The 19,246-nt window shown below is 39.8% G+C and overlaps 1 protein-coding gene across 2 annotated transcripts in view; it reads left to right on the forward strand.

Moving 5' to 3' along the window:
* The window catches only part of TRIP11 (thyroid hormone receptor interactor 11), a 69,520-nt gene extending 57,403 nt beyond the window's left edge, over window positions 1-12,117 (forward strand). For both annotated transcript variants that reach the window (XM_055333660.1, XM_055333661.1), the window contains exons 17-21: window positions 2,077-2,158; window positions 2,970-3,084; window positions 3,482-3,598; window positions 5,175-5,319; window positions 10,126-12,117. In XM_055333660.1, the coding sequence (XP_055189635.1) occupies window positions 2,077-2,158; window positions 2,970-3,084; window positions 3,482-3,598; window positions 5,175-5,319; window positions 10,126-10,346 (680 nt within the window). In that variant the 3' untranslated portion in view covers window positions 10,347-12,117. The remainder of the gene's footprint in view (window positions 1-2,076; window positions 2,159-2,969; window positions 3,085-3,481; window positions 3,599-5,174; window positions 5,320-10,125) is intronic.
* Window positions 12,118-19,246: the final 7,129 nt, after the last annotated feature.

Raw genomic sequence — 19,246 nt, forward strand, 5'->3', positions numbered from 1 at the left:
GATTAATTTACCTGATATTCTTCCTCTGAATAATTGCAAATTCTATTTACATTCAGAATGTAGTACTAGAAATGGCCCAAATAGCACCATGTAGTGCTCATAGTATATAGGTGCACATTAAGAACCTAAAATGTCTTTTACTGACTCAGACTTTAATAGGAATCTTGTTCTGTCTCTTTTTTTTAATGTCCAAGTTTAAATTCCTTGCTGGAAAGACAGGAAAGGAAATGTTTGTAGTAGATTTTCCGAATACAAACCTTGCTTTTATAATATGGTTATGGCAACCATCTCTATTTTGGTAAAGTTAGCCTATTATATAAATTACATTTTGCAATTTAGATCTTTTGCAATTTAGAAGAACCAGAAACCATTACAAACAGTTAAACTGAACATTTTTGTATATACATTTGGTACTTTAAATCAGAATATTAGGCATTGTGCAAGGCAGATTGAAACATAAAGCAGATGAATCTGTCCTAATCTGTAGGATTTAGAGAAAATTTGAGGAAGTGATCTATGAGCTTTGATGTGAAGGTGAATAGGAGTTAATAGACAGTCCTGATGGAAAAGAGCTTTTCAGGTGAAGAATAAACATCTGCAGAAGTCTTGCAGTAGGGATTGAGAGTCTAGAAATAAACCATACATTTTTGATCAGTTGGTTTTCAACAAAGGTGCCAAAGGAATAGTTTCTTCAGCATATGGTGCGGAAACAACTGGATATCTACATGCATAAGAATGAAATTGATCCCTTACCTCACACCATGCATGAAAATTAACTCAAAATGGATCATAGACTTGCACTTTAGAGTTAAAATTATAAAACTCTTAGAAGTATACACAGGAGTAAATCTTTGTGTTGTTGAATTAAGCATTGATTCCTTTGATGTGACTCTAAAAGCACATAACAAAAGAAAAAATAAGTTGGACTTCATCAAAATTGAAAACTCTTATACTTTAAAGGATAGCATCAAGAAAGCAAAATGACATCCCATGGAATGGGAGAAAATATTTGTGAGTCCTGTATCTGACAAGAGGACTTGTATCCAGCTACCACCAGGAAAATGCAGCATAATTCAAAGAGTAGTTTTGTGGAAAGAGGTCAGAATATAGTGTTTGGATTGGAGTGCTCCTTGATTTGAAAAGTAGAGCTCTGCTACAGAGCAATCTCTTCATTTCTTTCAGAAACAAACTTGTAATCTAGCTTTGATAAGCATCTCCTTCAGCTCAAACTATCCATTTCTGAGGTGACAGGTATCAAAGTTTCATGGGTCTGGCTCAGAGTTCCTTCGTCTGGGAATCCTTGGCCCTGTGGCATGTTCAGATTTGTGAACAGGGTATCTACTGTTGTAATTCTAGACCTTGCCTGTAGTACTGCTTGGATTCCAGCCGTTCCGCCAAGATTTTACAGATTTGCTTCCTTTTTAAATAAGAATTATAAAATAAAATAGTTCAGCATTCTTCTGAATTAGTCATAATAAGCTATAGTTATCTTGTTTAGTATGTTAGAACCAGTGATCTGATTTGTGTTTTGCAACCTATATACCTCAGAATACTTTGTCCTGTGAGCTGCATCTGGAGCCATGCTCTTAGTTGTATTAAACACTCTTCTTACCTCACCAAAAATCAAAGTCCAGCCAGGAAAATGGAAAAAGGAAAATCTAAAATTGTCCTTTCCATTTCTCCCCAGAGTGGCTCTGGAAATGTTTTATGCAAGGAAGCAGTGGTGAAAATTTTCTTTTTTGCTATTAAGTTTCTGAAGAGAATGAACCCCCTTTTTGGTTTTTAAATTTTCTACTAAAGAATTGAATCCTTTCTGGGGATAAACTGTGTGAATCAATGCATATCTGGCTGTTAGGTTATTTCTATACCAGAAAGCCCAGTTCCCTGAATCAAAAAGAGATGGAAGTAATTCAGTATTTCTAATTAAAATAAGTGTGTGTGTGTGTGTGTGTGTGTGTGTGTGTGTGTATACACATATACACAAAATTTGCAGGAAAGATGTTATAAATCTCATATATTCATCCAGGCTATTTTAATCAGTTAATGACTGTCTTTATTCACATGTTTTTAAAACAGATGAACTCCGACAAGAAATGCTGGATGATGTACAAAAGAAATTGATGAACTTAGTAAACAGCACAGAAGGGAAAGTGGACAAGTATGCTTTGCCTTTTAACTTTTATGTATTTTATGGAGATTACCTTTATGGTAAAAACAGGTTCTACATGTAGGTGTTCATACGTGATTTTTGAAAAAGCCTTTTCTTGTATGGTGATGAGGTATAGGTCGTTTTTATGAGGAGTCAGTAGAATAACTTCTCTTGGTTTTTAAATGGATTTTTCCCAGCTCAAATTCTTTTTCTTAAAACCATATGGATGAGTTAAAACATCACCATAATATGAAGGACTTAGAAAATAAAAAGTTTTATTCTTAGCATTCTTTTTTAGCTCTCCTTAAATGAACATACCTTGTTTAAATGTATTAGGTCTGAAACCTAGGTATATATGTAACATATAATTAATATTTTAAAAATTTAGATATTATTAACGAATTTTTAATAAAATGTGAGTAGGGAAGTATAAGCATACCTGTGAAGCACAAGAGCTGTCCTCACCATTTGAGATGAGGAGGGAGACATCAGGAGAATCTTAGGGCAGAACCCAGACAGGCACTGAGTGAGAGTCACCAAGTACCATCTCAGCTGATCAATGTGGTTGGAGAAAGTGAGTGGGTGATAAGTGATGTTTAATTTAAAAGGTATGCATTTTTAGATTATTTGAGTCTCTTTGATGAGACTTGTCAAGAGTTTTTTTTTTTAAGTACTTCGAAATATTTTATTGTTTAGTGTTTTTTTGGTAACTTATTTAAGTCTTATCAAATACGTGTATGTTTAGTGTTTATTGTGTGGATACACTAAATATGAGGATGACTATTGAGCTATCTTGAGCTGTTTCTGCCTTTATTTTCAGAGTCCTAATGAGAAACCTCTTCATTGGACATTTCCACACACCAAAGCATCAGCGCCACGAGGTGTTACGATTAATGGGAAGCATCCTTGGTATCAAGAGGGAGGAAATGGAACAGGTAACTGGACGACAGAGAACCATTTTGAATACATTTATAACTCCAACAGTGGCATTATATAAAATCGTCTTCTTTTACTCTCTATTATACAACGTTTCCTTTTTCTTAGTAATGTGGAAATAGAACAGTTGACACTACAGTGAGGAGTTGGATATGTTCAATTTGTATAATACTCATTTTGTCACTAATAAGCCATCTTTCCTATTAGAATGTTGAAATTTTGAGACATCTCTACTTGGATTCGAGATAGTACTTGAGATTTGTAGCTTCTCTCAGTAGAAAACATTTACTAGGAATTGGACTTGAAAAGCAGTTTGCTACTATCTGAAATCATGTTAAAATTGTTCTTATTTTTTCTTGTATTGATAATATTTTCCGCTTTAAAATAATCTTTCAGTTGCTTCATGAAGATCAGGGTGGTGTTACCAGGTGGATGACTGGATGGCTTGGAGGAGGATCAAAAAGTGTCCCCAACACACCTCTGAGACCAAATCAACAATCTGTGCTTAATAGCGTAAGAGCCAATTTTATTCTTGCTCTGAATATGAGTGGTGAAATGACTGTGCATCACTTTTATTTGCAAAAATCAGATTTCTTTTTTAGGTTATTTTATTATACAGCCCTTTTATTTTGAAGTTGTGGAAACTGAGATCCAGAGAGATGATTAGCTTAAGGATAATAAGCCAGTTTAAATAATTTTATTGCAGGATGCCTGGGTGGCTCAGTGGTTGAGTGTCTAGACGCCATTGGCTCAGGGCATGATCCCACGTCTGGGGATCGTCTGGGGATCAAGTCCCACATTGGGCTCCCTGCAGGGAGCCTGCTTCTCCCTCTGCCTATGTGTCTGCCTCTCTCTCTCTGTGTCTCTCATGAACAAGTAAATAAAATCTTTAAAATAAATAATTTTATTGCATATATGTTTTACTTTAGCTTCTTATTTATACAGTACTTTGGGTTTTCCAAGTATTAAGTATTTTTATATTTGATCATGCTGCTATAGGCACAGAGACATTTGTCTTACTACTAAATTATGAGATTCTTAAAGACAGAGGCTTTATTTTATTCGTGTTTGTATCAGCCTGTCATCGAGCACTTATTTACTGAGCACCTGTTGTGTATCAGACTATTCTCAGCATTGGGGATGCAGCAGCAAACCAGAAGACAAAGAGCCTACCCTCAATAAACTTGTATCTTGGCAAGAGAAGGCAGTTAATAAATGTGAAAACGCAGTGCATGGTAGGCTGAATGAGCATTCACAAATTGAGTAGCTTGGGATGTCTGGCTAGCTCAGTCAGCAGAGCCTATGACTCTTGATCTTGTGAGTTCAAGCCCCATATTGGGTGTAGAGATGACATAAATAAATAAATAAAAACTGAAAAACTAAAAATAAATAAATTGTGTAGCTGTGAATTAGGATGTGGAGTTTATTTCTTTATTTTACTTTGTTTTTTAATAAGACATTGAGGATAGAAGGCATACTCAGAGCTGGTTGAAGATAAAAAATACCCTATTTAAATCGGATGGCATGAAATTTATTTTAAAGAAAAGGTTTAGGGGTGCCTGGTGGGCTTCATCAGTGGAGCAGGTGACTCTTGATCTTGAGGTTATGGGTTCATGCCCCATGCTGGGTGTAGAGTTTACATAAAAATAAAGGAGAGGTCTACACTGCATTATTTATCTGATATTGCTGGTGAGCTTTTGCTCTATTCACTGATTGATTAAATATGACTAATACTTGTTTTCTATCAATATCGTGTTTCATGTCCATGTAGGCTGTTACTAGAGTGATTTAAGATGACGCCTTAAGTGCCATCGATCGCAAACCTGAGTGTCATTGGGTAGCTAATTATGACTAAGGTTTGTAACAGATGTTGTCATCAAACATTACTGATTGAATTGCTAAAGATTTTAATTGATAAACATAAGCACTAGTGGTTTTAATGGTTCATATAAAGCTTAATTATATAAAGAGGTGATTTAGAAGACATGATTAGTTTTTGACATTTAATTAGGGTAGCAGGTACATTTTCTTAGTTGTAGTGAGTGTAATTTAATATCTGCCTAATATAACCCAAATATTATTTCTTTAGTCTTTTTCAGAACTTTTTGTTAAATTTCTAGAAACAGAATCTCATCCATCTGTTCCACCACCAAAACTTTCTGTTCATGATATGAAACCTCTGGATTCACCAGGAAGGAGAAAAGTAGTCATAAATGTATCAGAAAGTTTTAAAGGTAAAACCAGATATTTATTTTTTTCTACAATTAAAAAAAATTGAATATTTAATTTATGATTGTGCTTTGCAGTGATACTAAGTTTTTAGTGTTTTTGAAAATGTGCAGCGACCTCTTCCAGAATTCCAGTAAGGCATTAGATTTTGGCTTCATATATTCATGTAGCAATCTGGTATTTAATTAGCTTAGATTAACCTAAACAATATGAAATATTTTTCCTTTGTATAGTGGAATAATTCCTCTCTCTGCATAAGCCAGTTTGAATTAGTCTTGGAAGTGTGGTGAATCAGTAAACCTTTGCTTGGTCACCTGTTTTTCTTTCCTACTAATGGTGCTTATTGCTAAATTAGGGTTAAAAGTGTAGTTTATAGGAGTGCCTGGGTGGCTCAGTGTGGTTAAGCATTTGCCTTTGGCTCAGGTCGTGATCCCAGGGTCCTGGGATGGAGCGGATCTCCCTGCCACTCCCCCTGCTTGTGCTCACTCCCTTTCCCTCTCAAATAATAAATAAAATCTTTTTTTTATATATAAAAAAGTATAGTTTATATTCAGATTGTTTCAGTTCCTCTGTTATAAATATTGCTGTGATGAACATCCTTATAAATTTTTGTACACCTCCTTAATGTTTCCCTTAAGATAAATTTCTGAAAGTACAATACCTACATATAGACATTTCTTGAGAATTAAAATATAATGGCAAATTACCCTTCCAAAAAAACCCAAAGTGTAGTTTAGAGAAAGAGTTTTCTCCCTGTGCACATCTAAGTGTTACACTCAGTAACCAAACCTTGGTTATGTCAATAATATTTATAAAAGCAGTTTAGTAAACTGGTTTAGACATCTAAGAATGTTTTGAAGCATTCTTACATGTTAGAAGATGTGCCTGGAAGTAAGTTGTTTGATGGTTCTGCCATCTGTATGCATAGTTTTCTATATACTGGGTTGGAAGGGCCTTATTTATATTCATGTCTCCTATATTGGCATGCAGTAAATTTTCTTGAATTGAAACTGAAATATAATTCATTAGACCATAAACAGATTCTTTATTAGAAAGTGTCCCTTTAAAGCCATCTACGAAGAGCCCACAGCAAATATCATTCTCAATGGGGAAACACTGGGAGCCTTTCCTCTAAGATCAGGAACAAGACAGGGATGTCCACTCTCACCACTGCTATTCAACATAGTATTAGAAGTCCTCGCCTCAGCAATCAGGCAACAAAACGAATTAAAAGGCATTCAAATTGGCAAAGAAGAAGTCAAACGCTCCCTCTTCACAGATGACATGATACTGTCCATAAAAAACCCAAAAGACTCCACCCCAAGATTGCTAGAACTCATACAGCAATTTGGCAGCGTGGCAGGATACAAAATCAATGCCCAGAAATCAGTGGCATTTCTATACACTAACAATGAGACTGAAGAAAGAGAAATTAAGGAGTCAATCCCATTTACAATTGCACCCAAAAGTATAAGATATCTAGGAATAAACCTAACCAAAGAGGTAAAGAATCTATACCCTAAAAACTATAGAACACTTCTGAAAGAAATTGAGGAAGACACAAAGAGATGGAAAAATATTCCATGTTCATGGATTGGAAGAATTAATAATAGAAAATGTCAATGTTACCCAGGGCAATTTACACATTTAATGCAATCCCTATTAAAATACCATGGACTTTCTTCAGAGAGTTAGAACAAATCATCTTAAGATTTATGTGGATTCAGAAAAGACCCCAAATAGCCAGGGGAATATTGAAGAAGAAAACCAGAGCTGGGGGCATCACAATGCCAGATTTCAGGTTGTACTACAAAGCTGTGGTCATCAAGACAGTGTGGTCCTGGCACACAAACAGACACATAGATCAATGGAACAGAATAGAGAATCCAGAAGTGGACCCTCAACTTTATGGCCAACTAATATTCGACAAAGCAGGAAAGACTATCCACTGGAAAAAAGACAGTCTTTTCAATAAATGGTTCTGGGAAAATTCGACAGCCACGTGCAGAAGAATGAAACTAAACCACTCTCTTGCACCATACACAAAGATAAACTCAAAATGGATGAAAGATCTAAATGTGAGACAAAATTCCATCAAAACCCTAGAGGAGAACACAGGCAACACCCTTTTTTGAACTTGGCCACAGCAACTTCTTGCAAGATACATCCATGAAGGCAAAAGAAACAAAAACAAAAATGAACTATTGGGACTTCATCAAGATAGAAAGCTTCTGCACAGCAAAAGAAACAGTCAACAAAAGTAAAAGACAACCTACAGAACGGGAGAAGATATCTGCAAGTGACCTATCAGATAAAGGGCTAGTATCCAAGATCTATAAAGAACTTATTAAACTCAACACCAGAGAAACAATCCAATCATGAAATGGGCAAAAGACATGAACAGAAATTTCACAGAGGAAGACATAGACATGGCCAACAGGCACATGAGAAAATGCTCCACATCACTGGCGATCAGGGAAATACAAATCAAAACCACAATGAAATACCACCTGACACCAGTGAGAATGATGAACATTGACAAGAAACAAATGTTGGAGAGGATGTGGAGAAAGGGGAACCCTCTTACACTGTTGGTGGGAATGTGAACTGGTGCAGCCACTCTGGAAAACTGGAGGTTCCTCAAAGAGTTACAAATAGATCTGCCCTACGACCCAGCAATTGCACTGCTGGGGATTTGCCCCAAATATACAGATGCAGTGAAACGCCGGGACACCTGCACCCCGATGTTTCTAGCAGCAATGTCCACAATAGCCAAACTGTGGAAGGAGCCTCGGTGTCCATCAAAAGATGAATGGATAAAGAAGATGTGGTTTTATGTACACAATGGAATATTCCTCAGCCATTAGAAACGACAAACACTCACCATTTGCTTCGACGTGGATGGAACTGGGGGTATTATGCTGAGTGAAATAAGTCAATCGGAGAAGGACATACATTATATGGTCTCATTCATTTGGGGAATATAAAAATTAGTGAAAGAGAATAAAGGGAAAGGAGAGAAAATGAGTGAAAATATCAGTGAGGGTGACAAAACATGAGAGACACCTAACCCTGGGAAATGAACAAGGGGCAATGGAAGGGGAGGTGGGCGGGGGGGGGTGGTTGGGGTAACTGGGTGATGGGCACTGAGAGAGGCACTTGGCGGAATGAGTACTGGGAGTTATGCTAAATGTTGGCAAATTGAACTCCAATAAAAAAAATTTTTTTTAAAGGAAAGTCTCCCTGTTATCTGAAATCTTTGTATTTTAATACAAACTAAAATGTTTGCTAGGACTGTATGTTATTATATGCTCTCAGCTTTATTTCATGTCAGATACTTAAATTTGGATAAAATTTTATATTCTGAAATTCAAAAAATTCTCTTAAAAGTCATTTAGCTGAGTATTTCTATTCTTAACTTTTATTGAAAGAAATGGTAAAATTTGTTTCGATAAAAGATTTGGTCACTAAACTTAAATGTCTTCACTTTTATGTATAGTAAAAACACTTCTTGTCTTGCTACATCTTTAAGTGGCTTCCAAAATTCACTGTGGCAACTTCTCTTGCTCCCTACCCCCTCCATACCTTCCCCTTTTTCCCTCTCCCTCTTCCTTTTCTTGCCCTTTTCACTTATCAAGACATGTGCCCAGTTTAGATTGATCAGAGATGAAAGCCAGTGATGTTCTGAGCTGGTACAGGGTTTACAGTAAAAAAAAAACAACAACAACAAGAAACAAGCTTAGTCTTTAATCCTGGATTTGGAAGTGTGACAAGGATCAAGGCTTACTAAAGAGCACCAGAAGCTTTTCCAGAATTTGGAAAGTTGTCATTCACAGGGAAGTAAAGCTTAGGGACCCAGGGTGTTCCACCATAAGTTGATTTGATGAATTTGTGACAATGTTTTCTTTGTTTTAGAAGCTTCTTCTTATTGGAGTTTCCCATTGCTGAGTGATGCTTGTCTCTTAACAGAGAAGTAGTTAGTCTTGAGTAATAAAGCAGAATTCCATCCACCAGGACATTAGGGCATAAACACATCCCCATTTGAACAAAAACTGGTTTTAGTGTACTTTATAGAGAAATAATCTAATGAAGAATTGTTTCAAGCCTTTGAATGCCTAAAAAAGGAGGGACACCTGGGCAGCTCAGGCCTTTGGCTCAGGGTGTCCTGGGATCAAGTCCCGCATCGGGCTCCTGGTATGGAGCCTGCCTCTCCCTCTGCCTGTGTCTCTGCCTCTCTCTCTGTGTGTGTCTCATGAATAAATAAATAAAATATTTTAAAAATAAATACAAAAAGGATTGGGTACTGTAATGCATATATTGTTTTTCTTTGGGTAAATTAATATTAAATCTGGTTGCTATCACTGTGGTATTGAAACCAGTTTTTTTTTTCATGGCCTTCATAATTTTTGAGGAACAGGAGTTCTTAAGTCCTTCCATCTTTCAGGTGAATAGCTAGAAAATTTGCATTGTGACATAGAAAACACCTTCTGAAAAGCTGTTATTACAGTAAATGTAGTTCATCAGTTATATAACTGGTATTCAAGTATCAAACAATATTAATGTGTTTAATAAAGTATTAGGCGTGCATACCGATATTCCTCCCTCCCCTGTTCTTTCTCCATTCCTCTCATTTCCTAGCTTGTCTTTTTTTTTTTACCCTTTATATGTCATAGACTGTGCTTAGCGGATCCAGAACCCAGCAGCATTGGAATTAAATTTACTCAGGATCCAAGTCTAGGAACCTAAAACACATATATAGTGTTAAGTAAACAATATATAGGAGACTGAAAAACTTGTATCTTATCATTTAGAAACCACAGAGTCCAGATGTGGAAGGAGAACAGATGTGAATCCATTCTTGGCTCCCCGCTCTGCAGCTGTGCCTCTCATTAACCCAGCTGGACTTGGACCTGGTGGGCCTGGGCATCTTCTTTTGAAGCCCATCTCAGACGTGTTGCCCACATTTACACCTTTGCCGGTGTCACCTGACAACAGTGCTGGAGTTGTGTTGAAAGACCTTTTAAAGCAATAGATGATTCTCAAGCCAGAGACAACATACGTAGCACTTTAAAGAAACCATGAACACTATGTGTATGTACTTTATCACAAAGTGGCCTTTCAGAAAAAGTCATGTATTTGCAGTTGTACATTCTCTGAACTTAATAAAATATTCTTTTTGCCTTTAGAAATTGCAGGTGTCACAGGACGAAGTGTTTGCTATATTATATGCTTTTTTTTCCTTCTCTTATTTGACCTAATTTAGGCTAGAATCATTTGATCTTTTATCTTAATTTACAAAAAATGAGAAAAATATTAGGAAAGATTATATTCAAGTCTTAATTGAGTAAAAAGATTGTATTAAGTCAAGAGATTTACAAAAAGAAGAACAAAATAATAGTGGCTTATCTGTATAGTGCAAACAGTTGATCTGAAGCATGTATTGATCATCTTTTTTTTTTTAAGTCTTCTTGAGAGAACTTTGTGTAGATAGACCAGCAACAGGGTTGTCCCTGGGAGAGCATAGGTGTCCTGAGGTGGAATGTGTATGTATTTGGTTCTATGCAATTTTATCACACGTGTGTAGATTGCCGTGATCACCACAACAGTACAGATACTGAGCAATTTCTCAAGTCGCTGTCGTGCGGTCCTGCTGGATTTTGTAGTCGTGACCTCCTTCCCTACCTGCACCCGCCTAACCTCTGGCAACCGCCAAGTGTGCGCTGTCTCTGTTTTTTTGTCATTTCAAGAGTGCTGTGTAAGTGGACTCATGCAGTACGTAACCATTGAGGTTGGCTTTTTCTCACCCAGCATAATTCTTGAGACCCATCCAAGTTGTTATGTGTATTGGTAATTCGTTCCTTTTTAATGTCGAGTACATAGCAGTGGAGATATGATTTAGTTTTAAGAGCTAAGGTATCTTTTTACAGGTATCTCAAAACTGTTCACACACATGCACACACCTTTATATAAGCATTATGTCGTACAGCTGCACTTCCGTACCTACAATCAGCAATATCATTAAACAGGTACGATACCTCCTGCCTCTAGTCCGAGGTGTGATAGAAGAGGCACAGCGCCCCCCCCCCCTCATCCTCATGGTTACTGAGGGTAGTGTCAGCAACACCAGCATTAGGTGTTTGAAACTGAGGAGGAAGGGCATAGTTCTTTAATTTTTTATAAAATTGTCATAAAGATTGTCATCTTGACCTGGAACTTAATTATATCAAGATGTTCATGTTTGTATTAGTTGTGTTGGAGTTGTACATTTACAGACATTTCTTGCAAATTTTGTAAATTTCAGTATGCCTTTAAAATAGAAACATCCGTATAACAAGGAAAGGTGAAAATAATACTGATCCAAATATGTAAATAGGCCTAGCCCTGGCCAGGGCTCAGTTTGATTGTTTGTAAATTTTGCTATGATTAACTGCCTACTGTATTTAGATCAGATCAGAAGTCTTCCTGTGTGGATGGGTAAAGCTTGTTTTTCTGAAATGCTTAATAGCTGAGATGTTGCTGCCTCAGAACGTCACCTGTGTCCCGAGTTAATGTATTTATATCGCTCTTCTTTGTTAAGTACACTTTAAAGGAAGTTGTACTGGTTCTATATTAGAACTGTCAAACTGCCTCATGTCCATTTTGCCCATTATTATTTCTCTATGAAATTATTACCCTTTAGGTTCTATACGATCCTTCCAGAGATGCTTTCACTGGCCATCTGAAATTATTTGCTGCTTGCCATTAAAGTTTCATGTCAGTGTGGAGCATCTGAAATAAAAGTTTCTAAGTTAAAAAAAAAAAAAGATACATGATTCTTCATTTTGAAGAAAGAGAACATGCAAAAAAAGTTTTGTCTTAATTTGAAAAGAAGATGCATGGTACATGTTTAGGTAGCATATCATCATATTGTAAAGGCCTTTTATGACCTTTTGAGTATTCTCACCCTCCCCCCCCCATAGTTTCATGTAAGTTTGAAAGCTGTTATGGGTGGATTGCATATCTAAACATGACAGCATGACCTTCCATGGCTGCTGTTTAAGTATGTGATCTTGTCTTCAAGCTGTAGTATCCAGTGTTTCATTGTATCATGGTCGAAACTATAGCTCAGTGGTATACATACTAAGTGTTTGTTGATCTAAACCAGACGTAACTCATCTACTTCTGAAACCAAGTTGTGTCAGAGATAAGCCATCTGCTCAAGGAATGTTGGTAACCATACAATGATGAAGCATATAATTGTGATGTTAGCAATAGGACATGGCGAACAGTATTTTTACTAGAATATTTTAACTACAGTCCTTTTACTGTTTACTTCTCTCTAAACTTACTAGAATCTGTGGTTGATTTTTGCTTCAGCTGCCAGTTTTTCATAACATTCCTAATGGTTTTCAACTGCTATAATATAGTAGAAAAGCCATCCAGCCATTGAGTTTGAGTTTAATATAATCTTGTATCATGGTTGGTTGAGTTTTAGTTCCTGCCATTATTGATTTTTAAAAGAAAGTAGAAAACCAAAATAACAAAAACATGGGGGAAAAGGAATGACTTTCCTAAAGCCAGCCAATTAAAATATTAACCATCCTCTGCAAATAAAGCCTCCTATTTATTTTAACCTTTTAATGGTTAATTGAAAAGGGGAAAAAGACTCAAAATACTTATCCAGCCAGTAGATGGAAAACAAACTCCGTCTTCAGGGATAGGGGAGTGATGAGAATTATTAGCAGGGAAGTGCCATTATGCATCAGACTTAAAGAATTTAATCTGTTTTTTCAAGCCAATGAAGTTTTTCATATATCAAAGCATTTAAAACATCTTCCATCCACAAAAATTTCCTTTAACTTTGTAAATATCCAGTAAGTATAACTGATACTTATTTTATATATTCCTATGGAAAAGGTAATGGTATTTTAATGTTCTGACATTTGTGATTGCTAGTCTTTACTTTTTAACTTATTAAGGTTTCTCTAATTAAACTTGATAAGTTGTCTTGGTTTTTAGGGAAATATCTAAATGTGGGAAATTTACAACCCAGCCTTACTATTGGGTTATGTTTTATAGAGCTAAAGTCAATGCATTTCTGAATTCCTCAGGAGCACTGCAAGGCAAAAAAAAAAAAAAAAAAACTCCAAATAAAAATGATATATGTAAGTTGGCAATGTCTTTAACCACAATAAAAAAAAATTTTTTTAGCAAACAGCTGCTGACTTTTTCTTTAGAGGGGGGAGAAATGACTTACACATGTTGTTTATAGCAGCAGTTGATGAACTACGGAAGCTAATGTCTTCAAGTGTTCACCGGATGTTGCTGTTAGGATACTATGTGATGTGAGCCTTGGAAATGTTAAATATGAACAATTTAATAGATGCTGAAGATTTAGTATAAAAGGAGGATCTGAGAGGTATTATTTAGCCAGCCTTTTAATTTTCATCCAGAGGTAATAGGCATCATTGGGCTCTTGGTTTTTCAGCAAGATAATTGGTTTATGTCTTCCCTTTTTTCTGAGATGTGGAACTTGAATATTTTTAACCGTTCATGTGATGGTAATATTGGAAGGAGCATGGTTTTTAAAGTTGAGAGATGGAGTACTGATTCTGGTCGACCTTTTCTCTGTGACCTTTAACAAAATTGCCTTGACTGTGGGACTGATTTCTCTCATCGTCCAACACCCACATAGTAAATGATCAAATGACATATATTCATTCGCAATATTAAATGAATACATGTACAACTTGTGGAAATGCTTTATAAAGCCTGTGGTTCTACACAGAATTTAGAAGTTGTGATTATTACTGCCAAAAAGGTGGGTAAGTATCAGGAGTGGGGGTGTTACTGAAGCTGAGAGTTGTTCCGAGAAGGCAGGAAGAGATCAGAAGTGTGAAGTGCTTGGCGCCCTGGCAAGGTAAGTTCCAAGAAGAATCCGTTGGATTTAGGGCCCAGAAGGTTGTTGGCGCTGAGTTTGAGCCTTGTTCACAGAATGGCAGAAGCCAAAGCCGTGTTGTCCAGTGGTCAGTCAGTGCTGAGCAGTGAAGTTGTTTGTAGGCCGCTCTTCTGAGAATTCAGACCGCGAGAGACAAAGGATATGAGGAGGAGAGGGGAGGAGGGAAGGCCTACCGGGTTGAGAGCCGTAGCATGTGCGAGTGGCCCTGGAAGGGCCCAGCACAGACCAGACCACAGGGCCGGGGCCGGGGCTGGGGCCTGTGGGGAGGGTCCTCGAGGAGGGGGAATTGGCAAGGAAGGCGGCCCTCATGGAGACCAGAGGGAGGGAAGAGAGGGCAGGCCGAGCGGGTGGGGCTGAAAATGAGGGAGTGGGGAGGCTCTGAGACCAGAGAGATTGGGGGGGAGGGGAGACAGAGAAGCAGCAGGAGGTTGGGGGGGGCAGTGGGAGCGGGAAGGCTGAGCAGGACTAGTGCTTAGAGAAGGAAGCAAGCTGGCAGGTTGTGTCAGATAAAGAGTGAGCAGCTCTTGCCCTCACCCAGCTCTCAGGGGATCTAGAATGTTGGGAACCTGAACCTTGTTTCCTGTCCTTGGGACTTAGGTCATGTGAACATAGGGCACGTCTGAGAGGTTTATAGTGTGGCTTTGCCATAATTAATGCATCCAGTGAATCAATCATCCACGATAATTAAAACAGTATTTGTTTTGGAGATAAAGAAAAATTCAAGAATGAAAATAAAAACTGAAGGCAAATATTTGAACCCCTAGTTGGGTTTCTGCCTCGGTTATTCTTGGGCATCGGCCTTTCAGGCCTCCCGGGGTTAAGAAGTGGGTACTGGGCTGTGTCACGGTACCGGCACTGACCATTTGCATCAGGGGCCGTGTTCACAGGGCACCCTCCCCGGCTCCGGGGCTCCTCCACCCCTGGGAATTAAGTCCAGGTTGAAAATACTGTGTGTTGTGCCCAAGATTGTGTAACCGAGAAACCACCAAGGAGCCGACACCGATGCAAGCACACGGGGGTACAAGCTCGAGCTTGGGTCCAAGTATACCCAACACAGCAGAGCAGGGACTTGGACCCCGAGGTTAAGAGGCGTAGCAGTTTTAGCAGGGGCCAGTGGCCAATGAGGTTGTAACACACACAGAAGGTCGCACAGTCGTGTCGGTCCACACGCAGGTGGCCGATTGAATTATAATTTATAGTGACCGTTTGAACTAGCCTATCACTCTGGTCAGAATTGGTGTGCAGGTTTGGTGGGCAAAAGGCGGGGTTTACATTCTTTGGCGGTTAGGGGTTCCGCCTTCCTATATGAGCAGGTTTCCGGTAGGGGTGTGCTCAGCGGCTTGACTAGGGTGGGGGAGCGCCTTAAGCAATAAGCAGGTCATGTGGGGGTCATAGGGGAGGTGGCGGGTGTAGCACAGAATGGAGTTAGTCCTGTTCTGCCTGTCCAGGGGTAGGGGATTTTTATTAAATTCCTTGGGTCCCACACTGTGGACTTGATGTAACAGTTGGTAAAGTTGTTTCCTAGATATGGTTGGCCTCTAACACGTGGGCAACATCACTGTCTTCTGGAATATGTGGCACTTAAAGGCGCCTGCTGCTCCCATCCGTGGAGCATTCGACTCGATATCGGGGCTGTGAGTTTGAGCCCCACGTGGAGTGTAGACATAACTTTCAAAATAAAACCTTTAAAAATAGATATAAAATACAATCAACGGTAATGGGATGTTGTAGGGCACAGTATTGGGAAACACCTCTGGCAGGAACCGACCTCAAGCCCTTCTTCTGACCCTTGGGCAAAGGCAAACACTTCCCCAGGATGAGGTCTGTCCCGACGAGGGAAGGGAAACGTGACTTCCTTTACAGAAAAGGCTTGGAAAACCAGGTGGTAAATACTTGCTTCAGGGCCCTGAGCAGTTTCTCCCATCGAGGTGTATTTAAAGAATCGGGACATCTGGGAGTCAACACGTTAATCCCTTTCTAAAGGGGATTTTTCAGGCTCTCTCCCTGAATAAGGGGCTGACAGTGATGGGAGTTACATGTTCTGGACTAAGGGGGTGATTTTTTTTGTTCTGAAAACTTACATGGAATGTGTCTTTCAAAAATTTTTTGGCATCGTTGCACAGCCATCTCCCTAAAGCCTCATGCGCAGCACGTGCGGCCCTGCTGCGGGAGGACGCGGCCGCCACGGGCCTGGGCCTCGCCACCCCCGCCACCTGTGGCCTGTGTGGAAAACCGCCGATGCTGGGAAATGCCGATTCTCCACCGAGCGGCCACTTGCCAAATTAAGACTTTAGTTTTTTATAAGCCTTTTCACTCCCCACCCCTGCCCCCACTTCGGACATTAGGGTTCCTTGGTGAAAAATAATTTTCTGCTGTCCTTTAATTTGTGTGCGTGTGTATCAAATATTTCAGACTTTAAGAACAGACAGGATATCTAGAGACATCTGGCTAAAGCAGTGGGATGAGGTCAGCCAATTCCTCCCTGCAAAAAAAAAAAAAAAAAAGAAAAAGAAACTAAAATGGTCAAAACCAACCATTCTGGGGCCCTGGTAACTGACCAGAGGAAGGCGAGCAACTGAAAATTGTTGATTTTGAAGATTGTCTAGAACCTCAGGTAAGAGCCCTTGGGGCCGTAGCCTTCCTGCCTGGTGGTCTCCCAACCTCCCAGGTGTCCTAGCTCCAAGCCCACCGCGAAAACCAGCAGAAGCAAAGCCTGCAAACCCGCAGCTCTGCCATGGGGGTGGGGTGTGTGTGTGTGTGTGTGTGTGTGTGTGTGTGTGTAGGCCACGCACACAGTGTGACTTCGGCAGTTAAAACGTGGAACAAACTCTGCTCTGCTGGTCCTGAGATCACAATCTCCGCCAGGGTGAGGCGCCCAGCGGTGGAAGTCCAGCGGGAAGACTGGAACCGAGAAAGCTGAGGGGCACCGGCCTCAGAGCGCTCTCATCCAGGCCAGTCCCGGGGCCCTCGGCCGCCCACGGAAGCCACTCGGGAGCAGCCTCCTAGAGGCCAGAGCACAGGACAAAAATAAGAATATCAAAACAGCTGAGACTCCAGCAGCTGTGCTCTCCCAGGGGAGAGACAAATTTCCTCGGAGTAAACCGAATCAGGCTTAAAAAAATCAGAAAAATACATCGGAACGCCATGGTTGCTATGATATAATCCAAATTGTCCAGCTTTCAATAAAAAGTTGTGAGCAATGCAAAGAAGTAAGTATAAGCCAGACTCAGGAAAAAAGCCGTCAGAAGAAACTGTGTGGGCCCAGATGTGGGATCTGGGTCCACAGAAACTTCCAAGCAGGGATGGCCAGGACAGGATTTCAAGTGTCTTCAAGGACACAGAATAAACACATGCATACTTATCAGCCAGCTTCACCACCGCTTAGTGTTATGTCCTATTTTCTAAGGAATTAAGCTTTTCTTTTTTTTCTTTTTAAGATTTTATTTATTCATGAGAGACACAGAGAGAGAGAGAGGCAGAGACACAGGCAGAGGGAGAAGCAGGCTCCATGCAGGGAGCCTGATGTGGGACTTGATCCCAGGACCCCGGGGTCATGCCCTGAGCTGAAGGCAGACGCTCTACCGCTGAGCCACCCGGGAATCCCAGGAATTAAGCTTTTTATTAGAGAATGTTTTGGACTTGGACATGAAAGCAGAGAAGGCGGCATAAGGAGCCCACGTACTCATGGCAGCGTCCACTGTTGCCAGCTCCAGGCTGTCAAGTGTCGCTTCCTCTCGCACCACCTTCAATCCCCGTTCCTTATTTTGAGAGCCTTTTCACACAGCACAGCACGCCCTCAAACCGTAATAAGTCAAGAGTCAATATTGTTGCTTTTGGGGGACAAGAGAGATCAAATAACTTCTGCTGTCTCCCTTTGCTGAGTCCTCCAGGCCTGTCTGAAAAGTTGACACCCTGTCTGGATGCAGAGGGAGGCCTGCGAGGCCTGTCCCACGTTCGGCATTTAAAGTCCTCTCTTTGGTGCAGTATGATGACATACATGATAGTCGTGTTGATCTTTAATTTTATTTTGGCAGAATTAAAAGTTGACATAATATCGTTCCCTCTAATTTTTGAGGGTGTTGATTTTACTGGTCTGGTACATTGAGGAATTTGGGAACTGCCGATCTTACATGGCTCATAAAGAGGAAATGAGATAATGTGAACGTCATGCCATTATACAGTTATACTAAGTCTGCCCCTACCCTCAATCCACATTAACTGTCAGAAAAGAAAGAGACAAAAATGAAATAGAGATGACAAATTAGAAGAATGCCAATAACTATTCTCTTGCGTGTGACTATGGGGCCCATGGCAGAGGGTCTGTTATGGCTGAGATCCCGTATTTTACATGTGGTTAGATGTTAAAAACAGGACCAGTTAAAATAATCCATAAGAAAAGACCAGGTGTTTTCACAATTCACTGGATTTCCTGAGAATTCCAAGCAAGTGCAGAATATTCGAATATCTTTGAACAAGTTGGTTTAAGCACAGCTAGAGATCAGGGAAGAGCCCTGAAAATCTGGGTTTCAATTTCTGTTCTGCCTCTAATCCTATGGTCTTAGGTAAATGAGCCTCTCCGGGCTTTCATTTTCCACATTTGTAAAATTAAGGGGTTACAGTAAATGATTTATAAGTTTCAGGGCTTGGCCCCCTCCTCCAGGCAACATCCTTCTTAACCATCCTTAAGCCTCGGGGGAACTTCTTTGTACCTCCCTTGGCCAATGCAAGCTGACTTGCACCATAGGGATGTGGCATGTGGCGAGATGTTCCGGACCTTTACTGGGGACCTACCGTGCGTTGGCACCTTCTAGGGACTTTATGGACACTGTCTTCATCACGGCAGCATGTTGTTGTTTTCACCCCTGTTCTATAGCTGAGAACCTGTGGCTCAGCAAGGTTAGAGACTCACCTAGGGTCCCGTGCTTGTCGGGGTTCTCCAGAGAGGCAGAACCCATGTTTTTAAAGCTCACTGGATGCTTTGACATCAGCATGAC

This window comes from Nyctereutes procyonoides, unplaced genomic scaffold (assembly GCF_905146905.1).
Source record: "Nyctereutes procyonoides isolate TBG_1078 unplaced genomic scaffold, NYPRO_anot_genome, whole genome shotgun sequence".
Classification (NCBI taxonomy): Eukaryota; Metazoa; Chordata; class Mammalia; order Carnivora; family Canidae; genus Nyctereutes; species Nyctereutes procyonoides.